This window comes from Saccopteryx leptura, chromosome 4 (genome assembly GCF_036850995.1).
Source record: "Saccopteryx leptura isolate mSacLep1 chromosome 4, mSacLep1_pri_phased_curated, whole genome shotgun sequence".
Classification (NCBI taxonomy): Eukaryota; Metazoa; Chordata; class Mammalia; order Chiroptera; family Emballonuridae; genus Saccopteryx; species Saccopteryx leptura.
This window is the reverse complement of record NC_089506.1, coordinates 38,659,281-38,686,453: the sequence shown is the minus strand read 5'-3', so window position 1 is coordinate 38,686,453 and position 27,173 is coordinate 38,659,281. Positions and strand designations below refer to the sequence as shown.

The window sequence follows — 27,173 nt, the reverse complement described above, 5'->3', positions numbered from 1 at the left end:
ACACAGCCTCCCTCTTCCTCTGGTCCGATGATCCTGGAAAGAGGGCAGAGTAATCACGAGACCATGCTTCTGCATGATACAGGGACTCTCTGACAGAAGACCCAGATGGGGATGGTTGGGGCAAGATTAATTCCAAATGATTAGTATCTAGTTTCATGTGGAATTAAATGAGCCCTCTGGGAAAACCCTTTCTAGTCAAGGTGTAGCACTGAGCTTGTTGGGTAGGCTAGACATGTGTGGAAGTGACGACAGGCTAGAGAAAGGCCAGGAGAGGGTCCCGGCCTCAGAGACTGGAGACAGGATTGAAGAGGGGCAGCGTGTAGTGTCGGTTCCCCAGAAGACGGGAGAAAGGCCACTCACTGCAGGGAGGAGGCGAGCATGCGCACGTTGTGGAGGTGTGAACAGCACAGGAAGGACTGAGGATGGGGCATTCCCCTGACCGGAATGGAGGGTGGGGAGGAGGTGAAACTGGAAGTCATCTGAGCCCCACGTTAGCTGTGGGCAGAGGGGTGCAGTGTAGGGCAATCCTATTAAGAAACTGAACTGCTAATTCATAATGGGTAAACTACAATGTAGAGACTCTCACTCTCAAAGAAAGCAAGAATTGGCCATGTTAATCCCAACCCTGTTCGAGGTCTTTGACTCTCTTCATAATTGCTGCCTGCTTATAAAATGAACCGTGTGCTCCTTTGCTTGTCGTAAGTGATGTCGTGAGACCTTTGCAGAAGAACCTCGAATGCACGAGAAGCATATCACAAATCAGTGTGTGCCTTGGAAATGCAGCCGCATGCAGTTGTTGCCTCTCATTTTTGTGGATGAAACAGCTATTTGTTTTTCTTTCAACAAATGCCGTTGAGAAGAACGAATGTTCTGGAGGTTGTTTTCGCCCCTTGTCATAAGAACAGTGCCCTAGCTGAGTCACTCCTCTGGAATGGATGTTAATGGCATTTGGTTTCCTCTCGCCCAAGACCTTGAGTTTCATGTCTGGACGAATGAGCCATCCATTATCTTCCTACCAGACTGAAAACAGATCAATTTCTCGTGGTTTGTTGTTCTTTTTTTAATTGCGGATGTGTGTTCAGTGTCCGTCCAAGTAATCACTGTAAACCGGGGAGTCTTAGGAGGGAAGTCCAGGATGTCCAGATAGCCATCAGCAGTGTCAAACACGACTGTGAGCTCCGGCCCTTTGTTCACTAGATTTAACCCTGATAGTGGGCTAAATACCTTCTACTCACATTCACTCTGTGGCCCATGAATGTTGCCATCATGTGGCTCCAGTGGGTCGGTAGCTCCAGAACTTTCAGCAATGCATTACGTATTATTGATAATATCTCTGCAAAAAAAATACTTCGAGGAACAAATTCCAAAATATTAGATACTTTTAAAGATGTAAATAAGGAAGACTGAATTTTGACCTGGTGTCACTGTCTGTTGCTTAACCTTTCCCACTGTTAAACTTCCAGGGCAATATGGAGTGTGAAAGATGAATGAACTGGAATGTCAGGCTGCTCACCACTAACTCACCATGTCACCTGGTCCAGGCCACTTAGGGCTTGTCATCATCACAAAGTTAGATTAGATCTTTCTTTTAGGATTTGCCCCCAAGCTTATCACTTAATTCATCCATATCAAATATCTGTACCGTAAGGTGACATCCTGAGGGTGTCGTCCAACTCTACACAAATACAATTCTGGTCATTTGTAGACCACCGGGAACTCTATATTCTCTATATTCTTGGACAACCCCGTATGGTTAAGATACATAGAAGTTCCTTCCCCACCTGATTTAAAGACCTCTGCCTCTGGTGCTAACACCTCAGTCACCTCTTCAAAACCCTGCCTTCCATGACTGCTCACCTACCACCTTCTCATCCCTTTCCTTCGACATCTCTTTCAAGGATTCCTTTTCTCACATGCTTACTCTAAGAAACAACTGCCATACTGTCCACATAGTGTCTCTCGCATCATCAAATTAGAAGTCACTTTAATACCTTTTTGAATTGTTCACAAGCAAATAGCTACCCATTCAGACATTCTCTCCTCTTTTGGGGGAGTCCTGCCCCCATCCTTGGCTGTGCCCTGACTTCCGGTTCATATCAGTTCCCTTCTGAGGTCGGTGCCTCAAGGCTTACCTGCCCAATCTGTTTTTAGCTACATGGTCTTCTCCCTGAGTGAACTCTTTCTCCCAGGAGGAAGGCACCCGATTTTCCAAAAACTTCCCTGTACCTGGAAACATAGTCTCTCAAAAATCCTGCTAAACCCTTTGTTCAGAAACTGCAATCTTTTTACCATAAAAAGGAAAGTCCAGAACACTTCAGAAATCTAACAGTCTTTCTTCAACAATAAATCTGTTCATGGAAGCTAGAGAAAACATAGATTCTGAGATAATAGCTAACGATCCTGCCAGTGTTTTGATAGTTCAGTGTTTTAGTCTATGGCCCCACCCACCAGCCCCCTGCCAGGACTTCCTTGCATACCTTTAGACCAGAGCTGCTAAAAAGTAACAGAATTGACTTGTTTGAGTTTCACCTTCTCTTTCTGGCCCACTCACTTCCTAGCAGAAGGAGGATTAATCAGCCGTGAAATGGCCACAGTGGAGCAGCCGTTGGGTTCATGCAGGGAAGCAGGTTCTTAGGTAATTGCTACAGGATGGTGACTAGCTCTGTTTCGTCTGGGTTTCCGTGGACCCCAAGCATCCATATGTTTATTTGGTCAATTTGTCCATCTGTTTTTGGCTTGATTATAGCTTCATGAGGATCAGTCAAAGAGATATAATCAGCATCCAAAATCATATCCATTACCCAAGGGACATTCAAATGCACAGTGACAATGCCCTCTGGAACTGTTCTGAAAAGCTGGGTGTGAATCCCTCCTCTCCAAACCAGCTGAGCGGCTCATACCATTCTGTGCAGCAGTTTCTTCAGCCATAAAGTGAATATAAGAACAGTACTGAACTCGTAACGGTGTTGCAGAGATTAAATCAGTTTACTCTTGGAGAATGCTCCAAACAGTAACTGCTCTAGTCTAGAAATGTTATTTGCTTTTATGACTTAGTCCCATACCAGGATCAAACCTGATAATTTGATCATTATCTCTTAGAACACTTCACTGGGTCCGAGTCTAGCAGGTCCTCACATATCTACATATATAAATATTTAGAACATATTCCTTTGGGCAAGTCACAATGGAACTGAATTATAAAATAATTAATTATTGAGTTCAGCCGCCCTATAAAAATAAAAATGGAATTTTACATGCTCTCTAGACACCATTGGAATTCTGCAAAGTTTTCATCAGAATTTTCCCCATGGGAGGCAAAGTCTGATGACAGAGGGCAAATCCCCATGTCAGCTGAGGGATTTGCCCTCTGTTCCATTGAGGGGTGTCATCATAACCCAGTACAATCGCAAAATCTTTAACATTGCCAATCTCAAGTGGGGTAGGTTCTTTGCTGCCAAAGAATGCAGCTGACTGCCACCTAGTGTTGATCACAAGAACTGCAAGGTACTCCTTCTAGTCTGTTTTCCTCAGACCGGGAATATAAAAAGTAATAAGGTGTCCTTTGTTGATGGAGAGTTAAAATTTTATTTTAAAATAGAGCCATTCAGTAAGCATTGAAAATCTTCCTTTTATAGCTTTTTCACAGACCTGTGTTGGCAAACTCCCACATTTTCTCCATAACCTTTAACCCCCCCCTGAGTCATAGTCGTTTTGATAAATGGTTAAGGCATGTTTGGTGTATCACTGATGGTTGTCCTCAAAACATCTTGGTTCAGATATTACCAGAACTAAATCTCCTGGAGGAGGGAGTCCTGGCATTCCAAAACCCTTGCCTCATTTCTCAGTTCTGGATCTCAGCAGATCATGTCTTGTTTATCAGATCCCAAGCACAGTTTTGATAGGGCCGGCACTTCTCCTCACAAGTCTGGGTGGTCCTTTCCTAGGACTCCGTTTTAGAGGCCTGGAAAACGTTCTCTCTGACAATGCCGACAGATAAAACCAGATCGTCAGGTAGACCCCACAATCAGAAACCCCACAGATCAGCACGGATACTGGAGAAGAGCTGAGGTTGTGGGTGACATGTGTTGACGTATTGAAGTGACATGAAAGGACAGAACGAGAGGGTGACAGGCCTCCCCTGGAGCTGGGTTGAGAAGTGCTTCAGAAATCATGAGTGTGTTATAATGGTCATAAAAAACGGCCTAAAAATAGGAGGCTCTGGCTTTTCACTTCCATGTGGGAAGAACCTGAACTTTGGAGTCAGACAGAACTGAGTAGTTGCAGAACCATAACTCATTGACTTAACAGACAATAAAGTATTTATTTGACTTAACAGTGAGTCATTTTTATTATGTATGTCAAAATCTGTAAGAGATGCTGGAGACAGACACGCAAATGAGGCACATCCTAACATGCAGCACAGTGAGTGCTGTATAGCATGCTGAGGGAGTATGTAATCTAGCTCCCCACTCAGGGAAATGTCCTCTAGGGCCCCTGCAAGTCATCAGACAATCCGGGTGGGCATATGCAAAGGCCCTGAGTTACAGGAGAAACTGGCCCAATTGTCAGGAGCTCAGTTAGTCTGGAGGAGAGTACATGCATGTGGGAAGCCACAAGTGGGCAGGTCATGCTGAAACCCAGAATGAGAGCTTCTGCTTAATATGACTTGAACAGTATATCAGAGGGAGCCACTACCCCTCCGTCTTCTAGGATAGGACAGTGGATACTCTGAGACTTTCTGCAACCACAGGGACCTCCATCAGAGTGTAAGGCTCTGGGCATACGCTGAGCTCACCTCCCCAGGAAACTGGCCCCCCCTTTCCTATCAGCTCCCACCCTAGTGCGAGCCGGGCTGCTTTTCCTTCGGTTGATCTCAACTTAAATGCAAAACTGTGCCTGTTGTTTTGAACTCAGCATGGATTCTATTTTCTCATTAGCCTTAGAAAGCTACTTCCAGCTTTTCCTCACAAAAGACAAAACAAAATATAGTTCTTTTTCTTAAGACTTTGAATGACTTAAGTTTAGACATTCATAAGATTTGGGGTAGATTAATTAGGTTTTCTTTTGAAGGGGTAGAGGGAGGTCACATGTATTTTGTTAAAAAGAACGAAATTATTTTTTTCAGAAAATAAAATGGCACAAGGCATAAAAAGAACTCGCAGAAACTGTGCTGTGCTCTATGCAACTGTCTGCTCCAGAGCTCTGCTGAGCCCCGCCCCTCGCAAATGAATAGTAGGGATTTGGGGCCCAGGGAGGGGACCTGGGAGTCACCACAGACTGGCTGGAGGAGCATTGCTAGATCCAAAGCCAGCCCAAGTGAGCCAGCCAGCCCCTGCCACAGGGCACATGGACTGGCCCTTGTTTTTAAAGTCACCAGAATAAGGCCATTAACCTTTACGGGTTTTAGTCTTTAATCTCTGGAAGGAAAATTATTATAAATACTAAAAACACCAGAAAATCTCATCTTAAAGCATTTTGCGGGTGCTACAATTCCCATCCACTGTGGAAGAAATTCACATAATCTTCTGTGCATGGCCGAGATGGATTTAGCTGGAGGGGGCCTTAGAAGCCTCTACCTGCATTTCACAAATGGGATAAGTAAACCCCCAGAGGGTCAGTGGTGGAGAGTCCCGTGATGCTCACAGTGAACACCTGGAGTGTGGTCAGAGCAGTGTGAAATGCTCGGCAGAGCTGTGGGTGAGACACTTCACCTCCTGGGCTGTTCCCTGGCCTGTCCGCCTGTCCGTTGTGAGAATTGTTCTCTGGTTCTGCATTTGAATTGCTTGGGTAGCTTATATGCCGTAGTTTTTCAGGCTTCTCCCCCCCCCCCCCAAACTGAACCCTTGAGGCCTGACATTCCCTACAATGGATGCTTTGACAGCCAGTTAAAACCAATCCTGGGACAGGGACCACTTCCCGAGAGATCCTCTCTAGCACTGAGGCACACACAGGTCAGCTGGCATCTTGTTAAGATGCAGAGTTGATTTGGTGGGTCTGGTGTTGTCTGAGGAACTAATGAACTCCGAGTGATGCCAACGCTGCTGACACGAGGACCTCCTGTAGGAGCTCTCTGAAGTCCCTTCCGTCTCTGGTATCTCCCGAAGCCTTTGGGAATGCGCTAGGTTCCCAAGGGCGAAGAGCAGAGGTGTCTCAATTTGGAAAGTAATATTATGTTAGCCTATTTTCAACGGTTGTTCTTCTTCTCTGTAAGAAACTTGCTAGAGAATGAAGGTGGTGTTCCTGTACCACAAAGACCGACATGTATTTTGTACAATACTGTATGAGAAGGGAATAATATTTTACCCAAAATAAAATGAAATCTGTACAATGGGTAAGAATTTAGGATAGAATTTCTCTTTAGTTTCTGTACGGTAGAATTTTTATTATTATTATCTTTTCTCCTCACCTCTTTGGAAGTTCAAGGTGACATGCTGGCCACATCAAAGATCATCCTGGCCAGTCCCTGTGTTTGAGGCACGTGGCTCTGAGGACATTTTTCAGGCCTGATACCTGGTTTGGGCTGGCTTACCCCCCTCTGAGGCCCACCCGTCCAGGAAACAAAACTCACATATTCCTGGAGCTGACTTTGAGTTGTTTGTATTTATGGGCAGCAGCAAAGGGACCGAACAATGGTCACGATCCCACTGACTGTGAGCGAACCACTGGGGCCATGACCCACAGTGTGATGGGGGCTGGCAGCGCGGCGCCTTTGCGTGTCTCATTGCAGAAGGATGTTGCAGCCACAGTGATACTGATACTATCAATGGAAACTCTGAACCCTGAACTGGATCTAGGATTAGCAGACATGTAGAAACTGTGCTAATCAAAAGGAATGAGATTAGTAGAAAGAAATGAGCACTGCAGATCTGGAGAATGGCTACGAGAACAAACCTGAGGACACCAAGCGCTCCACGCACCTGGAGCTGTCCGACGGCGCTGACGGGAGTGCATAGTGGAGCAGCCAGGGCTCTGCAGCTGCCTTCAGTCAAGTCAGGCATGGCCTTCCTGTATGACCCAGTGATGCCATTCTTGGGTATGTATAAAAACATAGGAGGGGTCACTCAGTCTGCTGTAGCCCCCTGGTCAAGGCACATGTGGGAGAGCAATCAATGAACAACTAGGGAGCCACTATGAGGAATTAATGCTTCTCATCTCTCTCCCTTCCTGTCTGTTTGTCCCTGTCTATTCCTCTCTCTGTCTCTGTCACACACAAAAAAACAAAATGTCCACACAAAAGAAGCCATACATGAATGTTGAAAGGATTTTTTTTTACCCAGGCAGGGTCACCTTTTTTTTTTTTTTTTTTCTTTTTTTTGAGACAGAGTGAGTCAGGGAGAGGGATAGATAGATAGGGACAGAAAGACAGGAACTGAGAGAGATGAGAAGCATCAATCATCAGGGTTTTTTTTGTTGTTGCAACACCTTAGTTGTTCATTAATTGCTTTCTCATATGTACCTTGACCATGGGCCTTCAACAGACCAAGTAACCCCTTGCTCAAGCCAGGGACTTTGGGTCCAAGCCAGGAACTTTGCTCACACAGATGAGCCTGCGCTCAAGCTGGTGACCTCAGGGTCTTAAACCTGGGTCCTCTGCATCCCAATCCGACGCTCTATCCACTGCGCCACCGTCTGGTTAGGCTATATATGAATGTTTATAGCAGCCCAATCCACATTCACCAAAACCTGGAAGCATTTCACATGTCCTTCAACAAGTGAGTAGGTAAGCAAATTATGCTAATGGAATACAACAAAATACTCCTCAACAATATAAGAAACAAACTGCTGATGCACAAAACAGGGCAGAAACAGATGGGTAAACCTCAAATACATTACATTGAGTGAAAGAAGCCAGATTCAAAAGATGACATACCATATGATTCCGCTTGTTTGTTAGCCTGGAAGAGGCAAAACCGTAGACTAGAGTGATTAACGAGGTTGTGGGAGGGGGCTTGATGACAAAGGAGCAGTTTAGCGGTGACACCATTCTGAGCACTTTTCAAAACTCATGGGACTATACACAAAAAAATGGTTTTCATTGTATGTAAATTTAAAAATAAAAATTTTTTAAAAGAAATAGACACTAAGTAACTTTAATGAATATAAAATAATAGGTAAGCAAGTTAAATCCAAGGGAGGAGTAAGAGAAGGGAGAGGAGCGAGAGGAGAGCGGAAGCCACACCTTTGCTGGTGACAGAAAATTTGGAGCTCTATTTAAAACATGTTCTATTCAGGAACATTTCAAATAAAGACTAACAAGGAAAAAATCTGTGTACTACAGCCAAGTCAGAACCCTCTCCTGTTCTTAACCTTTTCTTCTTTGTTGGCCGATTTATTTTTCATAACAGACCAACGCCATATAATGCTAACCTCAAGAATATTTTTCTTTCATGTGACTGTGTTTAGTCTGAATGCAAAATAAATATAACTGTTGGTTCTGTTCCTGGTCTGTGCCACAGATGCTAAAATGTCACTCTCAGACTGCCAGCCTGGTTGATGATCGCAGTGGGGAGGCCAGTATTTAGAAGGCCATGATCACGATATTTCCTCTCACTCCTCCCATTGGTAGACAGCATTCCCCAAGTGGTGACCGGTCACGCTTTACAGAGCTCCCCACTGGGCAATGACGGAAACACGGAGTAATTAGAATACACAGCCTTTACTGTGAATCGTGTCACACTTGACTAGAGCCTCAGAACATGACCTAGGAATACTAGTACGACAGTGGCACGTGCTGTTGGCTCATGAAAATTAATAATCTATAATTGAGACCATAAGTACAGGGAGCTAAGTATTTTCATTACCCGTAGCTTTATGATTTTGATAACTCAAGAGGCGCTACCTATTGTAGTTGTCACTTTCTAATTGTATAAGTATAACCTGATGATACTCTGTGTTACTAACTCATAAAGACAGAAAGATTATTTGATGATGATCACTGATATTAGTGATTGTTATCATTGATACTGTATGCCACATTGACAGCTCCTAAGTTAGAGCATATCTACTTCCTGGGAGGCCTGCCAACCAGAGGTCTCCATGTGCTTCCTGTGGCCCCAGAATCTGCTTCTTCCGGCCCATTCCTCCCCTGCCGCCTGCGCTCCCAGAGGCCCTGGCTCATCCGCACTCAACTCCGAGTCTTGTTGGAGGACAGCAGACTTAGGAAATCAAGTCAGTCTGTTAGGCAACGGTTCACCTTTAGGCAAACGAAATGTGTTTATGGCTGCAATCACAGGCAATAAAAGGCTTTCCCAGAAAAATTAACATTTCCAACATATGCCAAGCAAAATCACATCCAGTCTATAAAAAGCTTGGCCTCACGTTCGTCTAAAAGTCATTAAGTGGGACTGCCCATGGGCTGTCTGTTTTTAGAATAAAGAGCCAAGGTTTTCAGACTTATTGGTCCTATGGGTGGAGAACAGGAGGTGATACATTTTTCTCTGCTTTAAAATGTGAATCTATCCAAGTCAAATTATTTCAGATAAATAATTATACAATACACTATACAATACAATACACTATACAATAACATCTGATAGCAATAGATGATACCTGCTGATTTTTGTTTTTTATGAAAATCATGCATAATGACAGCTAGTGACGTCTTAAGCTTGTTTTTCACTTGTGGGTCTAATTTGGTCCTGACTCACTTCCAGCTCTGCTGTCCTATGGGCTGTGTGCTGGGCGGGTCTACTTGCTCTCAGGATCACACTCAAACAGACCAGATTTCACACAGGGAAAGCTAGGTCTTGATTTCTTCAGATGTATTCATTTCTCTAGCAATTTTTAAAAAGCATTTGGGCAGAAGTTTCTTTTCTTTATTTTTACAGTGTCCACTCTTCTTCCTTTTGGAAATATTAGCTGTCCTATAAATACACTGGTAAGAATGTATAAAATGGATCTGGTCATTCCCAGTATACCGATAAACTTAAAGGCTTCTGTTCTTAACCTTTGCCTTCACACCAGACTCCTTTTGTGATTGTTTGTTTGTTTTTAGGTCAAGTTTATTGAGGCATAATTTACATACAAGTCAGTGAGTATAGAGAATGTATACAGCCCTATAACAACCACCCGAATCGTGATATAAACAGGTCCATGACCCCAGCATTTCCTTTTGCCCTTTTCAGTCAGTCCCCTCCCTGGGCCCTACCTTTGGCAACCACTGACCTGTTTTCCTAGTTTTGCCTTCCCTAGCATGTCATATAAATAAGATGATAGCCTAATATCATATTAATAGGACCGGAGCCTTTGTGTCTGGCTTCATCATGCGTAATGCCTCTGCGGTTCTTCCTCGTTGCACACATCAGACAAATGTCTTCCTTTTTATTGCTGACTAATATTCCACTGTATGGATATACCAGTTTGTTTCTTCATTCATTAGCTGATGGAGATTCAGGCTGTCTCCAGTTTTTCACTAAAATAAATCAAACCACTATGAATGTTTGCCTGCACATCTTATGGTAGGTGTCTGTTTCACTTTGTAGGGAACTGCCTGTCACAGGAGTGCCCACTTTGCCTTCCCGCTCGCTCTGCATCCTCTCCAGCACTTGGCACTACCAGTGTTTTCTCTGGGCGTTAGCTGGTCTAGTAGTTGCGGTTATATCGTAGACTTTACTGCAGTGGTCCCCAACCCCCAGGCCGCAGACCGGTACCGGTCCATGGGCCATTTGGTACCGGTCTGCAGAGAAAGAATAAATAACTTACATTATTTCCCTTTTATTTTTATCCAAGTCTGAACGATGTTTTATTTTTTTAAAATGACCAGATTCCCTCTGTTACATCTGTCTAAGACTCACTTTTGATGCTTGTCTCGTAAGTTCCACAATTATATTTTAAAATACCACAGTTTTTACACCGGTCGCATAATTTTATTTTGTACATTTATCCATCCCACCCTAAAAGCCAGTCCATGAAAATATTTTCTAACATTAAACTGGTCCGTGGCCCAAAAAAGGTTGGGGACCACTGCCTTACTGGATTTCATTTACCTTCCCTAATGACCGATGACGTTTAACATCTTTTCACAGTCTTACTTTCCATTCGTGCATTTCTCTGGTGACGGTTCGGTCAGTTTAAATCTTTTGCCCATGTTTTTCAGTTGGGTTGTTCATTTCCTTATTGATTTCTGGGAGTTCTTTCCATATTCTGGATAAGTCATTTATCAGGAATGTGTTTTGTAAACACTTCTCCCAGTCTGTAGCCTACTTTTTATGTTTAACAGTATCTTTCGAAGATCAAACATTTTAGTCTTATCTTCTCCTTTTATGGCTTGTGATTTTTTTTGTATCTTATCTCAGAAGTCATGGCCAATCCAGAGTCACAAAGATTCTTCTCTGTATTTTTCTCTGGAAGTATTATAGTTTTTGCTCTTACATTTAGGTCTGTGATCCATTTTGACTAAATGTTTGTAATGGAGAGAGGTAGGGTCAAGGGTTAGTTCCGTACATATGGATGTTATTTCCTTCATATTGACACTAGCCCTACAATCTGTGTCAGATGATTTTAGAATGCAAGAATTCTGAGAGCCCATATAATTTTGCCACGTGTAAGTGAAATCCTTAATTTGGAATAGTATCGAGGGCACGGCTAATGATTTGTTTTGTTTTAAATTAGAAGCTACAGGCAAAATATGGCAGATTTAACATCAGCTTTATCTGTTTTGTATGGAACATTATTTACTGATATTTATTATGTATATAATGCAGTGCTCAAATACGACCTTCGCGTGTTAGTTTGGAATATGGTCTTAATTGCTCAAAAATGCCAATGATCAGCCCTAAGAACAGTGACTAGTTCTTAATTTTAGATGAAGTTAATTGTCTTCCTGAATCCTAAAAAGTAGCCCTTCTTGCCTTTGGGGCCACTTTACGTAGTTTCAAAATTGTGTGAACAGCTCACAGGATAAGCTGGGAATTAGACTGGGATCCCCTGAGAGTCACCAAGAACTGCAGCATCAGAAGGCCGGGAAGGTCTGGAACACGTCGTCAACAGCCAAGGAAGGGAGGGGCCCCCCAGGAGAGTACAAAGGACATGGGGTGTCTGGTGGGACGCCCGGTGCCCATAAAAGGGGAGACAGGAAGAGTAAACTTAGGGAGGAGAAGGGATTTCCTAGTATTCAGATGTTGGCCAGTAACTCAAGAAAAGCTTATTCTTATTCTACCAGTAAAATACTGTACTGTAGATGAGAAATCCTGGTGTGCAGTGAAGCAGGGTTATCTTTGGAAACATCTCTCTTTATCCTTTCGTGATACATGAAGCTCTTCTTACTTCTTTACCCAAGGCTAGTGTTAGGTTACTATGAATACAAACAGGCACCACCTTGGGTTTACGGGGATGTGAAATTTCTCAGGGCCCTGATTACCATCAATTTTCGCCTTTTGAGTCTGAAGCTATAGTTATTCCACACGTGCACATAATCCGATTAAATTTTGCCCCTTTTACGGAAGTGAAAATTCCAAATTGGCAAAACCTTGTCAGTGTCTCAAGACGTCAAGTGCATTCGCTCCGTAGTCATGGCATTTAAGCAATGTGTAGTCAAGTCTGGACTCGTTCCATTCCTCTCTCAGACTTTGGCTTCTAGACCTGACCTCGGACATCCCACACAGGTTCCCGTAGTGATTTCAGAAGGGGGGAGGCATTGTGCAAGCCTTCCATCCTCACAGCAAAGTTCATTCTGTTTTGCTGCAAGTATCGCTGAAGCATACGACCAAGAAAAATTTAATTAAAAATAGCATTTAACAAACATAAATGTTAGATTTTCCTCTGTCTGACTCAATAAGCCCAGCCTTTCTTCTGAGGTCCAGCTTCATGCATAAGAGATATTTCTGATTAAGAGATACCTGTTGGAGAGGGGGAAGCAGAGGAGGGTAAAGGGGGCTATATATGGTGATGGGCGGAGACTTGACTTGGGCTGGTGAACACACGATACAGTACCCAGATGATGCTTGTAGAATTCTGCACCTGAAACCTGTATAATTTTGTTAACCAATGTAACCCCAATAAGTTTAATAAAAAGGAAATATAGAATATAAAAATACTACTACTAATAATAATAATAATAATAATAATAAAAGATGCCTGTCTCCTCCCATAAGAATGTCAGGAAGGGAAGGAGGGTAAAGTCATGTAGTAATTCTCATAACCTCCTGGGGACCATGTTCATTGCAGGTCAGGAGGTCTGGCTGGGCCTAAGACTCTGCGTTTCTCCCCAGCTGTTGGGTAGCTGATGTAGCCCACGGACCTCACTTGAGCAGGAAGGAATAACGGCAAGATGGAAGGCCTCAGAGTCAGCCCCACTCCCCAGACCTAACTGTGTAACTGTCCGTTCTCCCTGCCAAACCTTCCCGAGCCTCCACTGTCTCTCCCCTCACAAGTGGGGGAGATGCCTACTTGATTCATCTTTCATGGGGATATAATGAGGTGAACCATTCTTTAAGACCTGTAACGGTGCTTCATCCCAGAGGATACACAACTTAAATGATACTTTTCATGATCCTATTTTCTGTACATCTATACATATCAAAAATCTTTGGTGGGGACGGGACCTAGAATATGGTTTTTGGGGCTTGTAATAAATATACTGCTCACAAAAATTAGGGGATATTTCAAAAATGAATATGAACTGATGATATCTCCTAATTTTTGTGAGCAGAATTTTAGGAGCTTTAGTAATCTAGAAGCTTTTGAAATTTATACAAAAACATTTCAACAAGAGTCCTATTCTTTCTGGGTTAATTTTTATTTTTAACATCACTTTTAACAAAAGGAAAGGAAGAGATGGAAATAACTTTTCCGATTAGGACTTTTCAACCAAGGATGGAAGTTGATAATGGTGATGATTAATTAGCACAGAGGGAAATCCTTTTTATTTACCTGGTCATTCTAGCTGCTCTTGACAAGCACACGAGGTGCAAGCATGGGCAGGATATCCTCGGGAAAAACCTTGGTCCCTGATGACCAGAGCATGCCTATGAAGGTCATTGGACCATGACAAAAATGTTTATTTAGTCCCGGCAAAGTTGGATGTGAACTGTGGGCAAAACTGAAAGTTCAGTCCCCAAGGACGGGGCTCTAACTCGGATTCTCTCCAGACTTTTCCTGGCCCTTCCCCTGGACGGAAGCTGGATTAAATTTTGTGAAATGTTCCATCTGTCAGAAGCTCAAGATGACTCTTTAGAACGGCACCAATTTCACACCCACAAGGATGACTGTATTTTTTTTTTTACAATGGAAAATAACAATTGTTGGCAGAAATGTGGAGAATTTTGGCACACTGTGGGTAGGAATGCAAAATGGTGCAGCCACTGTGAAAAAACAGTATGGTGAATTCTCAAAGAGATAAACATAGAATGACCATAGGATTCAATAATTCCACTTTGGAGTATATACACAAAAGAATTGAAAACAAGTACTCAAACAGATATTTCTACCTGCATGTTCATAGCACTGTTTACAACAGACAAACAAAATCATGGTCTACCCATGCAATGGAATATTATTCAGCCATAAAAATGAATGAAGTACTCATATGATCATACATGGATGAACCCAAAAAAAATTATGTTAAGTGAAAGAAGCCAGATGAAAAAGATCACATCTCATGTATATGATTTCATTTCTATGAGATATCCAGAATGGGTAAACCCATAGAAGCTAAAAGCAGATTGGTGGTTACCAGAGACTGGGGGAGAGGGGGGGTAGGGAAATGGTGAGTGACTGCTCAGTGAGTATGAGGTTTCACTTTGGGATGATGAAAATGTTCTAGAACTAGACAGAGGACATTGTTAATGTACCGGATACTGCTTTTAAATGGTTAGTTTTGTGTTATGGGAATTTCACCTCAATAAAAAGGAAAAGTGACAACTTGCTCCAGAAAAGGAAAGACTGCTGTTTTATCCCAAAAGTCAGACTTCCCATCCAAGACATAAAGTTTAAAAAGAAGTTTACTGACAATGGAAGGAAAATGAGTACATGGTGTCATTAGTCACATTCCCCATCAGAGAGAATTGAGGAACAACAGTTAATGAGTACAAGACAAGAATGTGGCTTTCATCATTAAGATACACATATTCCATTCTGATGAGTAGTGTGTATTCCCCTTCGTTGGCCCCGTACAGTAACCCCCTGGATAGGGATACAGTTTGTAGACAGATAAAATGACAGTACTAATGAGGAACATTTCATCCCCCAAAGGACACTCCCTGTAAACATTGACAAGCCTCATCATGATTAGGGAATTAAGGCTTGGGGGCATGGTATATAAACATAAAACAACTATTTTCTAACAGAGCCACAAACAAAACAAAAATAAAAAATAAGCACAACCGGGAAAGAGTCATAAAAGTCAGAATCAAAGCCTATTTAGTCCCAAACTCACAACAAATGTGGCATACTAAGACCCCTGACTGGAATTCCACTAGAATGAGCCTGGGGTATCATATGCCCAAGGACAGGGCTGTCTGTATTTGACCACAATTTCCCTCAACTAGAAAGCCTCATTTTTATCACATTCTTCAAAGATATCAGATACATTGGCCCACCATAATGAAAGATGCTGGCAATCAGGCTCCCCTCGGTGAGTGTCTGCTGATTCCTGCATTGACTGGACTCCTCTGGAACATGTGGAGGGTAGAAGAGCAGGAGAACCCACTCTCCCTCTAAAACTTTGACCTTGCCTGGAGGGAGACCGGAGGGGCTTCCCAAAAGCCCCCATTGTTTTAGAAGTTGGGGGTTGGGAGCTTTGGGGTAGGTCTTACCTAGCAACCAAAACCTTAATCTCCATCCGTATCTTCTATACCAAAAAATGTCTTCACCGCTTCCTCCATGTTGGGGGTGGGTGGAGGGACATCTAAAGGGATGAGCGGCGTAGGAACGATAATGAAGTTCAGAGGCAAGATCTCCCCACAGCCCTCTGTGCCGGTGTGCTTATGACATTAATACTGCAGCTGGGGCTGCATTTTGAGATTGTTTGCTTCACCGCAATTGTATGGAATGTTCTGGGCAGGTGATAAACATTCTGTAATGACAAATTTTTTAGCTGCATAGTTTATATAGGAAGAATTACTTATAGGCAATGGACACGAAGGCTAGAAATAATGGCTCAGTCCCTCCTCAGTCTAAAGGCAAATTAGGAATTTGAAATGGGAAAGGAAATCGGGTTCAGCAGGTAATGGTTCTGTACAGTGAATAAACAGTAGGCTCATTCTCTTAAAGAGAAATTAAGACAGAACTCTTTTCTTTTTAATTTAAGCTAACCTAGGTATGGAGGGGTCTTTAGAACATAACTATAATACGTACATTAGTTCCATTAATAAGAGACATAGAATTCCCCTTTTTAATCTTTTTACTTTTATTGTGGCAAAACATACATGAAATTAACCATCTTAACCATTTTTATACAGTTCAGTAGCATTAAGTATACTCACATTGTTGTGCAAACATCATCGCTTTCCATCTCTAGATCTTTCTCATCTTACCAACTAAAACTCTGTACCCACTAAACAATGACTCCCCGTCTCCTCTCCCGCTCCCCTTTCTCTGTGACTTGGACTGCTCTGGGAACCTCATCTAAGTGGAATCACACAGTATTTATCCTTCTTTGTCTGGCTTATTTTACTTAGCACAAAGCCCTCAAGGTTTATTCGTGTTCTAACATGTGTCAGAACTCCCTTCCTTTTTAAATCGAATACTATTCCATTTTAGGGATGGACCACATTTTGTTTATTTATTCATCTCTGGATGGACACTTGGCTTCCACCTTTTGGCTATTGTAAAAAATACTGCAGTGAATATACGTGTAGAAATATCTGTTTAAGTCTCTGCTTTCAATTCTTCTGAGAGCCACCCTATTTCCACTGTATGCTTTATATTGAGGTAGGGATGAAAATCTTGGAAATGTGGTTGCAGTTTTTTTTATACTGAAAGGACTTAAATAATAAAAATCAACTGATTCTTTCCAGCCCACTGTTAATTTCATAATAGCATCACTGTAGCAATTTAGGATCATTTTCTCTGACACTGAATAATTTTTTCCTTTAAACTCTGTGAATTCTTTCTTTGCCAGAAATCACTCTGTAACTGTGGTGGCACAGAAGATGGTAGTTTACAGAGATTGTTCCCTGAAGATTATAACCCTCTGAGAATGAAAAGTGTTAGTTTCCAAAGCTACATGCCTGAAAGTGCACATTCGTTGCCATTGATTGTGGAAACTGAATGTGTGTTGTTTCTGCAGGGTCAGCCAGGGCCAGTGGGCCCCCAGGGGTACACCGGACCCCCGGGGTTACAAGGATTCCCAGGACTGCAGGGCCGCAAAGGCGACAAGGGTGAACGAGGCGCGCCGGGGATCATAGGACCGAAAGGAGACGTGGTACGGAAACACTTGGTATTGCCCCTGATTTTATGGAGGGCAGCGGGTGTGTTGACCTTCATTAAGTTTGTTTACCTTCTTTATAGGGATCAAGAGGCGTTTCTGGATTCCCTGGTGCTGACGGAATTCCTGTAAGTTTTTTCATAAGATTAGAATTTTAAAACATTGTGCCCATGTGAACCAATACGTTTATGACTTCCAGAAACATCTTGAGCTAAACCTCCTTTTTTGTTTAGACCATAAACCGTGTGGGGCTCTATGTGCATCTTTTTCTCCTGGAATCCAGTCAAATGTTGGACAAATCGTTTCCTTTATACACGTTCTTCTAGACTTGGCTTCCGAATTGAGGCTACTTTGCTAGAACTGGACATTGTTTTGTAATAAAAAGTGAGAGCGTTGCTCAAATATGCTCAATAAAGAGCCAGTCTTGAAATTTTTGTTTGAACCCCGGATCGGCCCGAATGTAGATTAGCACAGCCCAGACCGTGGATGGAATGAAGCCCTGCTCAACGTTTGTGCAGCTTCTCAAATTCTTCGGAGTAACCACGCAGACATGGGGAGAAGAGGCATGGGTTATCCATGAGAAAATCTCGAAATGCAATCAAATGTGTTTTTCTAACCTAGTTTACTTTACTTCTTGTGGCATAAAAAAAAATAAGCAAGCAGCCTGACTCACAGCCTTCTTCACAGGGCTCCACGAGCAGATTTCCCAGGGCCGGCTTCCTGCAGATCCCACAGCGGGGATAAATGTGTTTATCACACATTCAAACCCACCCCATCTGTCTGCTGCTGAAGTTTAAGGACATCTGCTTCAGGATCCGCATACATGCACACAGATGTCTGCGCCCTGGCCCTGCATACACATGTTCTCCGTCACTGTGCTCGCTTGTGCACACACACACACACTTACACATGCACGCGCACCTACATGCACACGCATGTGCGCACACAGGGAGAGAGAATCTTCATCTCCCAGGCTGCACAGGCAGGGCCGCCTCCTTACAGAAGAGTAGAGGGAGAGCATGCGTGGAGAGGAGTCACAGGGAATTCATGCTTTTTCTTCAGATTTTTTAGCTTCACATTCAAAAAGATTCATACAGCAGTAGAAGGAAGCAGTCAGCGCTCAAGAAAGGAAGTCACAATTACCAAGGCATGAGACATCTGTGGCCAGGGATCCTAAATGTCACCTAGATGGGCACACAAACAGATCCGTCATGAACAAATAAGGAAATACCATGCACATTAGTCAGAATCTTGAGAAATTGGTGCAGTTGAAGAATCTGTAGATTTCAAGGGTTCAACAGATAATGAAAGTATTTTTCATCCAACTACCTCAAACTAAATCACTCATTTTTAAATTTTCTTGAATTCTTTGAACTGTTCACCAGTTTTTATCTTCTGAACGTTGAAATCTGAGTTTAAATGGAGTGACATTATAGAAAAGTATTGTAACTATGCTAACATTTTATTTTTCCACTTCACACTCATTTAATATCAGAAGCAAATATTTCACAAATAAGAAAGAAAGTAATCATCACATGAGGGAGTGATTGTGATGAGCAGATAACTAACCTTTTTCTACGGAATCTCGGTGCTGCTAAATATATAGTCTCTGTAACAACAGAAACTCTGATACTACATATTAACTTAAATGTCACCTGACAGATCTAAGCAGTGAATGAGTGTAGCGTTTGAAGGACCTTGGTCATTTTAGCCACTTAGAAGTCGTATATAAAAAATGACATGCAGTAAAATCTTAGAGTTGTATCATCCAGAAATGTATCTAATCAGATGAACAAAAAGAGATGGACATTTAGCTCAATATCACTCAAATTCATCTTTGAAGCACAATTTCAAAAAAAGATCAGATTGATACACAATTTTCAAATGACGTAGATCAATTCTAAGGAAATCAGAAAGGTCAACAGCAGACAGATAATTCAGGAGAAGAATAAGGAACTCAGTAGTACATTTGAAGCAAAAATGCAGATCTTGAGCACAACCCCTACAGAGCTTGTTGACTCAGGCTGGATTTGAAGGATCAGCTTCAAAACAGAGAGCTTCACTTCGAAGGCCAGCAGACAGCTGGCTCTGTAACAGCTGAGAGACTGTGCACCGTGGCTTCCAGAAGCCATCGGGATTCCTCTGGTCCCCAGAGGGTTGACTGAAGGTTTATTGGAGCTCATATCTGATGGCACCAGCTAAAGCAGTGGTTTTGAACATCTCAAGCAAAAAAAAAAGAAAAAGTGCAAACAAAAGAAAACTTACACTTTTATCATTGTATCTCTTAGTAACACTTAGAATACAGGCACTCTGTGCAGAACTTGCTCATTTGTCTTGAAATTCCCCAAAATTCCTCAGAGTAAATCTAGAAAACATCCTAAATCACTCTGGAATATGTTTGGCCTATTATCAAGAAAATCAAAATTTGAAAGAAATTACATAATAAAAAAAGCATCTATCTAACCATCTTTTGTATAACAAAGCCAGGCCATGGTATAAATTACATATTGTTAACTCAAGCCCCCGGAAGTCTCCTAAAATCAAATGAATGCAACTGAGAGACCCACACACTTCACATGGCCCTCTCTAGTTATTAGAAAGACACTCGATTCTGTTGCCTCCCCTCTCCCACTGACATCTTGGAACACCTGACTTGCCTTCTGTTCATGTTTAACATCTAAAAAGGAGTGTTCTCAGGAACATACACAAAGGAAATCAGTTCTTTTACCTATGGCTAAGCCACTGATGAAATCCCACTGTATGAGAGAATCCCTTATCTCTTAAGGATGTGGGTCTGTCAAACTACTACCAAAAGTCAGTTGGCCACAACAGATAAAGGCATCCTTATTGTCCCAAGAAGATCACTGCTTCTAGAACATTTTCTAGAATTTTTAAATCCACCCCTACCTGGCCCTGCCGATAGAGTACCCTTAGTCACCCAGTGGACCAGGTAGGGAAATGCCGAGACAGGCTACTGCTCACCAAACCCTTGAGAAGGAGGACTTGGTCTTGAAGTCCTTTCCTCTGCTTAGAACTTGACCTGTGTGCCTTTCCCTACTTAATTTTTTATTCATTCATTTTGAGCTGTCTTTTCCCTTGGATTCATGCCAGGGATATCATCTCTTGTGAGAAGATTTAAAACTGTTTAGAAACAAAACCTCTGTGGGCCGGATGACTCACTACCTTTCCTCTTTCCCAGGGACATCCTGGTCAAGGGGGACCCAGAGGACCGCCCGGCTACGATGGCTGCAATGGGACCAGAGGAGACGTGGGCCCCCAGGGAGCCTCCGGCACGGGGGGCTTCCCCGGATCTCCTGTGAGTATCATCGTCAGCACAGCACGTGCTGTTCACGGGGTCAGCTCTGGGACCTGGAGAGCTGGCGCTTGCGGGCGGAAATGTATAGATGACGCCGTGTCCTCACTGGGCTCTCTTTCCTGGGGCTCAGAACACCCAGCACAGGACCCTTAAGAAATGGTCTTAGAGGAACTTTCTAACGATGGTGTGTTGTCTTCCGTTGACTTGCCGGTAGGGGCAGACAGCACATGCTGACCCTGCCTTTTATACCCTCAGGAAAAATTGCTCTCTTCTTAGTGAGTGGTCAGGATGAAACATACCTCCCTGCGGAGGTTTTATCAAAAGTATCTAGGCAGGATTTTCCTGGATTTTCAAGTAACTTTGTTTTCCATAGTCATTCTTTAAACATTAGCTAGAAAACAATTGTTTTGTTTATATTGTCCACTCTTACCTACATTCTTCCAAGTGTCACTTCATCTCCTTCCAGGCTCTGATTCAGATAACAGTGAATAACAGAGTAATAGTCAAACCAAAATTTTAAAAAGCTTAAAGGTTGACAAAATTATTAGTCATGATCTTTATTAGATTCTAAAATCCTTTGCGACATGAAAGAACAATATTCTTCAGCATATATAATACAGGAGTTTTTTAAGTGAGAGAAGGGGAGACAGAGAGACAGACTCCCGCATGCACCCCATCCGGGATCCACCCAGCGACCCCCGTCTGGGCCTGATGCTTGAATCAACCAAGCTATCCTCAGCAACGGGGGCTGACGCTCGAACCAGTTAAGCCACTGGCTGCGAGAAGGGAAGAGAGAGAGAAGGGGGAGAGGAAGGGAAGAGAAGCAGATGGTTGCTTCTCCTGTGTGCCCTGACCAGGGATCAAGCCGTACCAGGCCAACGTTCTACCACTGAGCAACTGGCCAGGGCAAGTTTTTGTTTTTCAGTGGAAGTTTTTTCATGTATTAATCTTTTTCATGGTCTCATTTAGTTTTCGGGTCTTTGCAAAGAACATTGAAATATTTCTCAGTAGTATAATGCTACCCTCTTGCAACTAAAATATTGCAAATTCGGGGTTATGCTAACACTTTATTTGGTAAAACGTTTTCATTTTTAAGATAGGGGAAGAAGAGTCATAAACACCCTTAACCTGTGTCCCCCTGGAAGCTAATCAACTTCTCATCATATTTAACACCTCTGCCCTCCAGTTTCTGCTTCTTTGACTCTTTTTACATGGTTCGACTTTTTAATAAGAGGCATCATTTCTAGTCTATTCTAATAAAATAACTTCTCAACAAATATATTCATTACTTTAAAATATTGATTTTATGTGTAGGTATTAAGACATAGATACATGTACTTGACCCAAGTTCAGTTTTAAAGAATGACCCAGTATCTCTTCCACAAATGGTGTTTCTGAGTACCTGTTAATATTTTTAGTACGCTAATGCCAAATAAAACACGAAGTAATAGTACACACACAAAAAAACATGCTGATGTGCTAAAGGGTTGGTTTACTTATGTTCATTTGGGTTTTTGAAAATAATTTAAATCCTATATAAAGTATTTGCATTTTAACTTTGAAGAAAGATACTATTTGGTAAATATGAAAGTAAAAGTCTCACTTTTGTGGTTAAATGTAATGATTTGTATTGACAATAATCTGTAAGCCATAGAGTGGTTAGATTATTACTTATAAAAATCAGTATTTAATCCAAATTACAATAGCTACTCTGAATATTAATGGATGGTTTTTTTGCCTTTTTCTCTTTCTGCCATATATGTACTACTGTAGGGGCCCCAAGGACCTAAAGGGCAGAAAGGGGAGCCTTATGCACTGTCTAGGGAGGACCGCGACAAATACAGAGTAAGTCTGCTAAAGGTGGGAGACCTGATTCAGCAATCCAGAGTAAATTTCTGATCAATGAAATTAATTTCCACGTGAACTCAGAGTTGTAAGAACGAATGAAGTAGAGGAATGCACAGAACAATGGAATAATCCAAAATCATGATTGATTTAAAAATCATTTTATTTCCTTTCAGGATGTTTTACAATCTTACATTTAATTGTGGGTGCCACCATCCCTTTCCCATAATCACAACAATCTAGTTATTAGGTCAATTAACATTACTATGTCCTGTTAGGGCTGATATAACTTAGGTACTTGTTTGCCATGTTATCATAAAATGTAACTAGTCTAAAGATTAGTTTAAAAACTAGAACCCTGAAAATTATTTCTTCTCAATTAGGGTGAACCTGGAGAGCCTGGATTGATTGGTTTCCAGGTGAGTTTTATTTTTATTAGAAAAGATTCCATGAAAACTTGAAGAACTCAGGACTCCAAATACCAGTCTTCTCTTAATAACCTTCTCTTCTTGCCTGTCCTCAGGGGCCTCCCGGCCGTCCAGGGCCTGTAGGCCCAATGGGTCCAGTTGGAGCTCCCGGGAGACCGGTAAGTACCACGTGCATGTGCTCACTCCCGGATCATTGCCAAGGCATCCTCTGCCGAGGCAACTTCTTCAACTGTTGTTACAGGCGAAAGTTTCACGATACTATAATGCTTGTGGTCACTATTTTAAAAAGTCAAGACAAACTAGGTCATCTCTGGCATACATTTTGCTGCTATTAGAGTTAAAGAATGAGGACTCAGATTTTGGCAACTATGTCAAATTTAAACTTTCTGCTGTTTGGGCGCCGTTATAGTCATATACAAGCTCTTTCATACCTACACCCAACCATGTGACCATGGCCTGACATCCCTGGTCAGAGCAGACCAAAGTCCAACAAGGTGATAAAAAGGAAATAGGCCCTGTCTCGGCATGGCCACTATAGCAGGTAGATCACCCCTGGGCATGGCCGTGGTAGCTAGTGAAGGATTGGACATCACTGAATAAAGTGAACGCAGTCCCGCACCCCAATGGCAGTCTACAGGTGTTCACTCCCCCTGCAGCTCCAATGATAGAGTGAGATGCAAGACAAGTGCCTGGATGAAGGAGGGCTCGATGCAGGGAGACGCGAGGAGGGGAAGGGTGAGGTGCTAGTGCCGGGTGGCCCTCGGGCCGCTTCCTCCACCACACGAGTGACCCTGGAGATACACTGGCTCCTTCAACAAGGTTTCTGACTCTCATTCCCCACATCTTTTAGTAGTAAGACAAATAAACCTTAAGATATGTAAGGGGAGATTTTAGCTACAGGTGAGAGAGACCTTCCTCCAGAAAACCGTCGCTCAAGATTGAGGGACCCTGTCGAGGGAGGATGTGGGGCTGGTCTCTTGACAGGGAGTCAGAGACACACAGACACATAGGCGGGGAGAGGTTCAGTCCTGCTAATAGTTGGGGGTGGGAGTACCCCTAAAATTTCTTCAGACATCATTTCTTCTAGATAATAATAATAATTGATTTTGTTTCTACAAAATAAGTTCCCCCGGTGCCATGAAAGTCATGTTCACAAGTAGCTCTCTGCTGTGAAAGATTGGGCGGAATGGAACAGTGCAGGGATTATATGATCAGAGGTTCTTTGCTCTCCCATTGCACGTGGTTGTTAACTCAAAGCACACACGCTACATGGTTTCGGGGGAGGTGATACTTTAAATACACAGTTCGTGGAAATGAAACAACACGTTGTACCTGCTGCATCCTTAGCTGTTTTGACAACTTTAAGTTCTTCATGTGGCCATTAAAATTACCCACCTGTCAATCTCTTTGTACTTGACACAAATTATTCTTTTCACCTGCTTTTAAATCTTCATGGAAGTATGGTGTTGACACTCAGTGCTTTGCAGATAGATGCATGGTGATATTTGTGGATGGACTTTCAACCCAACAATATTGCCTGGAGCTTAATTCTGCCTGTGAGCATTTGCTGACCTCCCAGCATAAAGTGCTTGACAAGTAGCCCAGGGGGAACACCAGAAGGAGTCAGGAGAAACAGTCTCTGCAGTGACAGGGCCTGGGACTTTGCAAAGGGAGCAGAACAAACATAATCAAGACATGCATGAAGTCAAAAGTCTGAACTCAGAAAAGCAAACCCAAAACAGCTGTGTGTGGACAGCCGGCAATTTCTGGGAACTAGGCCTGACCCCAGCCCTCTACCCTCCAGCCCTTCCTGCCTGCTGAGACGAATGTATCAGAAACCTCTATGCATACGACATGGTGTTCTAAATATACAGCGAATGGCTTTCCCAGAGCTTTCTAGCAGATGTTATATGGGTCCTGCGATAAAGAAAACAGTTTACAAATTTCTTTGTATTTGTGCAGGGACCACCCGGACCCCCTGGACCAAAAGGACAGCCAGTAAGTTGATTGTTGGGAGTGAGGGAGAGGGAAGGGGGACTTATGTGTCTGTGTCTGTCTTTCTGGACCATAGAACTCCTTAGTGAACAACTACATATACATGTTGCTTATTTCGTGGTGAGAACCATTTTGTAGGTTTCTGACACACTGTAATAAACGTCAAGGATAAATCCCGTGGTACCTCTGGGGGAGCTGGCACACGGAGTAAGGGCATGTGTTGAATAAATCGTTGTTTGCAAATCGCATAACATTCCTCTGTATGAAAATCAAACTGGTCGATGTTTGATTAGGAATGTAGATTTAGGGACAGCTCAGGTTTATCTGTATTAACTTACAAGGATGGACAAAATGTAGCTATGTGTCTGGGGGGAAACCAATGGCATTTCTACCTGGATATATTAGGTTCTACAGGGGAGTGGTATCAGCCTCTGAAGATATACATATCTATTCAGTGACAGAACTCGAGTTCTATAAGATCTGCAAAAGCTAGATAAATGTCCAAGACAAACAATGGCAGGTTGGTAAAGAAAGTATTTGATCAAAACTTGATAGGAGTCAACTACTAAGCTACTGTTACTAATGTTTAAGGACTGTCCCATGGCCTACACATGGTCCAGGACAGCTCCCAGCCTGCACATTCCTGTGCCTCTTCCACGAAAATCCCATCTCTTTGACCTCCTGGGGTCACCAGCTGCCACCACCCCCAGGCCCCCAGCTCCCATCACCTCTGACAAGGCTTCCAGCTGGGGCTGGAGCTCAGTAGGGCTGCAGCCCCCACCACTGGGCTCCCCACTGTCTGGTAGCCCCAAACAGGGTGGGAACAGGCCATGGCCAAAAGAAACGGATGTAGGACAGGGTGGCCAGCCCCAAGGTCACCTCAGATCCCCGCTTAACTGCAACACAAACAGCTCTCACCCCCCACCAGGTCACTTCCTGGTGCCTTGGACGACCAGCTCATGAGGCAGATGGACCACAGGGGCCCAAGCACACTGCATTCTAACCCAGCCTGCCTGCGTGTCTGTGCTTTGACTTCAGCTCCCAGCCAGATGCGGGAAAAGTAAAAATGCAAAAATTCATTAAATGCTTTGTTTTTACTTTTAGAAAATCTCTGGGCATGGAGCAGTGGGAGGTATACTGCAGAAAGGCCAGACAGGCTTCCACGTGACCTTCTGTCCAGATGGGAATGTAGAAACCCCAGGAAAGAAGCAGTGGTTTGGAGGTCAAAAAAGAGAGAGAGAGAGAATATTATTTCTATAATGCAATACAGATATACCTTGTGTCATTGCATTTCACTTTATTGAGCTTTGAAGATACTATGTTTTTTACAAATTGAAAGTTTGAGGCAACTTTGAGTTGAGCAAGTTTATTGCTGCCATTTTTCCAACTGGCTCAGAGGATGGTTAGCATTTATATAGCTATGAAGAACTTTTTAAACTAAGACATGTACCTTGTTATTTTAGACATCATGCTATTGCGCACTTACTAGACTACAGTATAGTGTAAACATAACTTTTATATGCACTGGGAAACCCCAAAATGCATGTGACTTGCTGTATTGTGGTATCGACTTTGTTGTGATGGTCTGGGACTGAACCTGCAGTGTCCCCACGGTGTGCCTGCATAGTTTCTTGTATGTGACTATTTTAGACACTAATGTTGAGTCCATGCTCCCCTATATGGCAACTCCACTTATGAAACTATTAAATACTTGTTTAGTCACTTGACCTAGCTTTGCCTCTTAGGCAAAAAGGAAGATGACGACAGATAAAATCCCAAGAATCACCATGCCTTAAAATCATTAACAAGTAGGAAATGTTTATGTGAAATTGGGATTATCTTACCAAAATGAGAAATAGGGCAGAAGAGAGGATGAATCATGATCTTTAAATATGGGGCCCAGAGGCGGGGATGTGGGAGGGATGCTTTCTAAATCTCAAGGCGCAAGTCCCAAGGAAATACTCTGAGTCACTAACCTGTAGAAATGCTACACAAACAATTAAGAGCCAGAGAGATCTGGGATCAAATCAAGCTCTGCCACCCGTTAGCTATGAGACCTTGGCCAAAGGATATGTCACATCCGTGACTCCCAAACTCATCCTGTGGTGCGGTTGATTAGAGGGAAAGGGAAGCGTTTGGCAGGGAGCCTGGACTGATACAGGACACACAGCAAGTGTAGAAGCAATGATGCCATCAGTTTGCTGATCATCAGGATGTTGGGAGA

At 42.8% G+C, this 27,173-nt stretch overlaps 1 protein-coding gene across 2 annotated transcripts in view; it reads left to right on the top strand.

Moving 5' to 3' along the window:
- Window positions 1-27,173, top strand: part of COL4A2 (collagen type IV alpha 2 chain) — a 201,294-nt gene that overhangs the window by 104,192 nt on the left and 69,929 nt on the right. For both annotated transcript variants that reach the window (XM_066380564.1, XM_066380563.1), the window contains exons 5-11: window positions 17,228-17,362; window positions 17,449-17,493; window positions 20,565-20,681; window positions 22,455-22,526; window positions 22,910-22,945; window positions 23,050-23,112; window positions 24,917-24,952. In XM_066380564.1, the coding sequence (XP_066236661.1) occupies window positions 17,228-17,362; window positions 17,449-17,493; window positions 20,565-20,681; window positions 22,455-22,526; window positions 22,910-22,945; window positions 23,050-23,112; window positions 24,917-24,952 (504 nt within the window). The remainder of the gene's footprint in view (window positions 1-17,227; window positions 17,363-17,448; window positions 17,494-20,564; window positions 20,682-22,454; window positions 22,527-22,909; window positions 22,946-23,049; window positions 23,113-24,916; window positions 24,953-27,173) is intronic.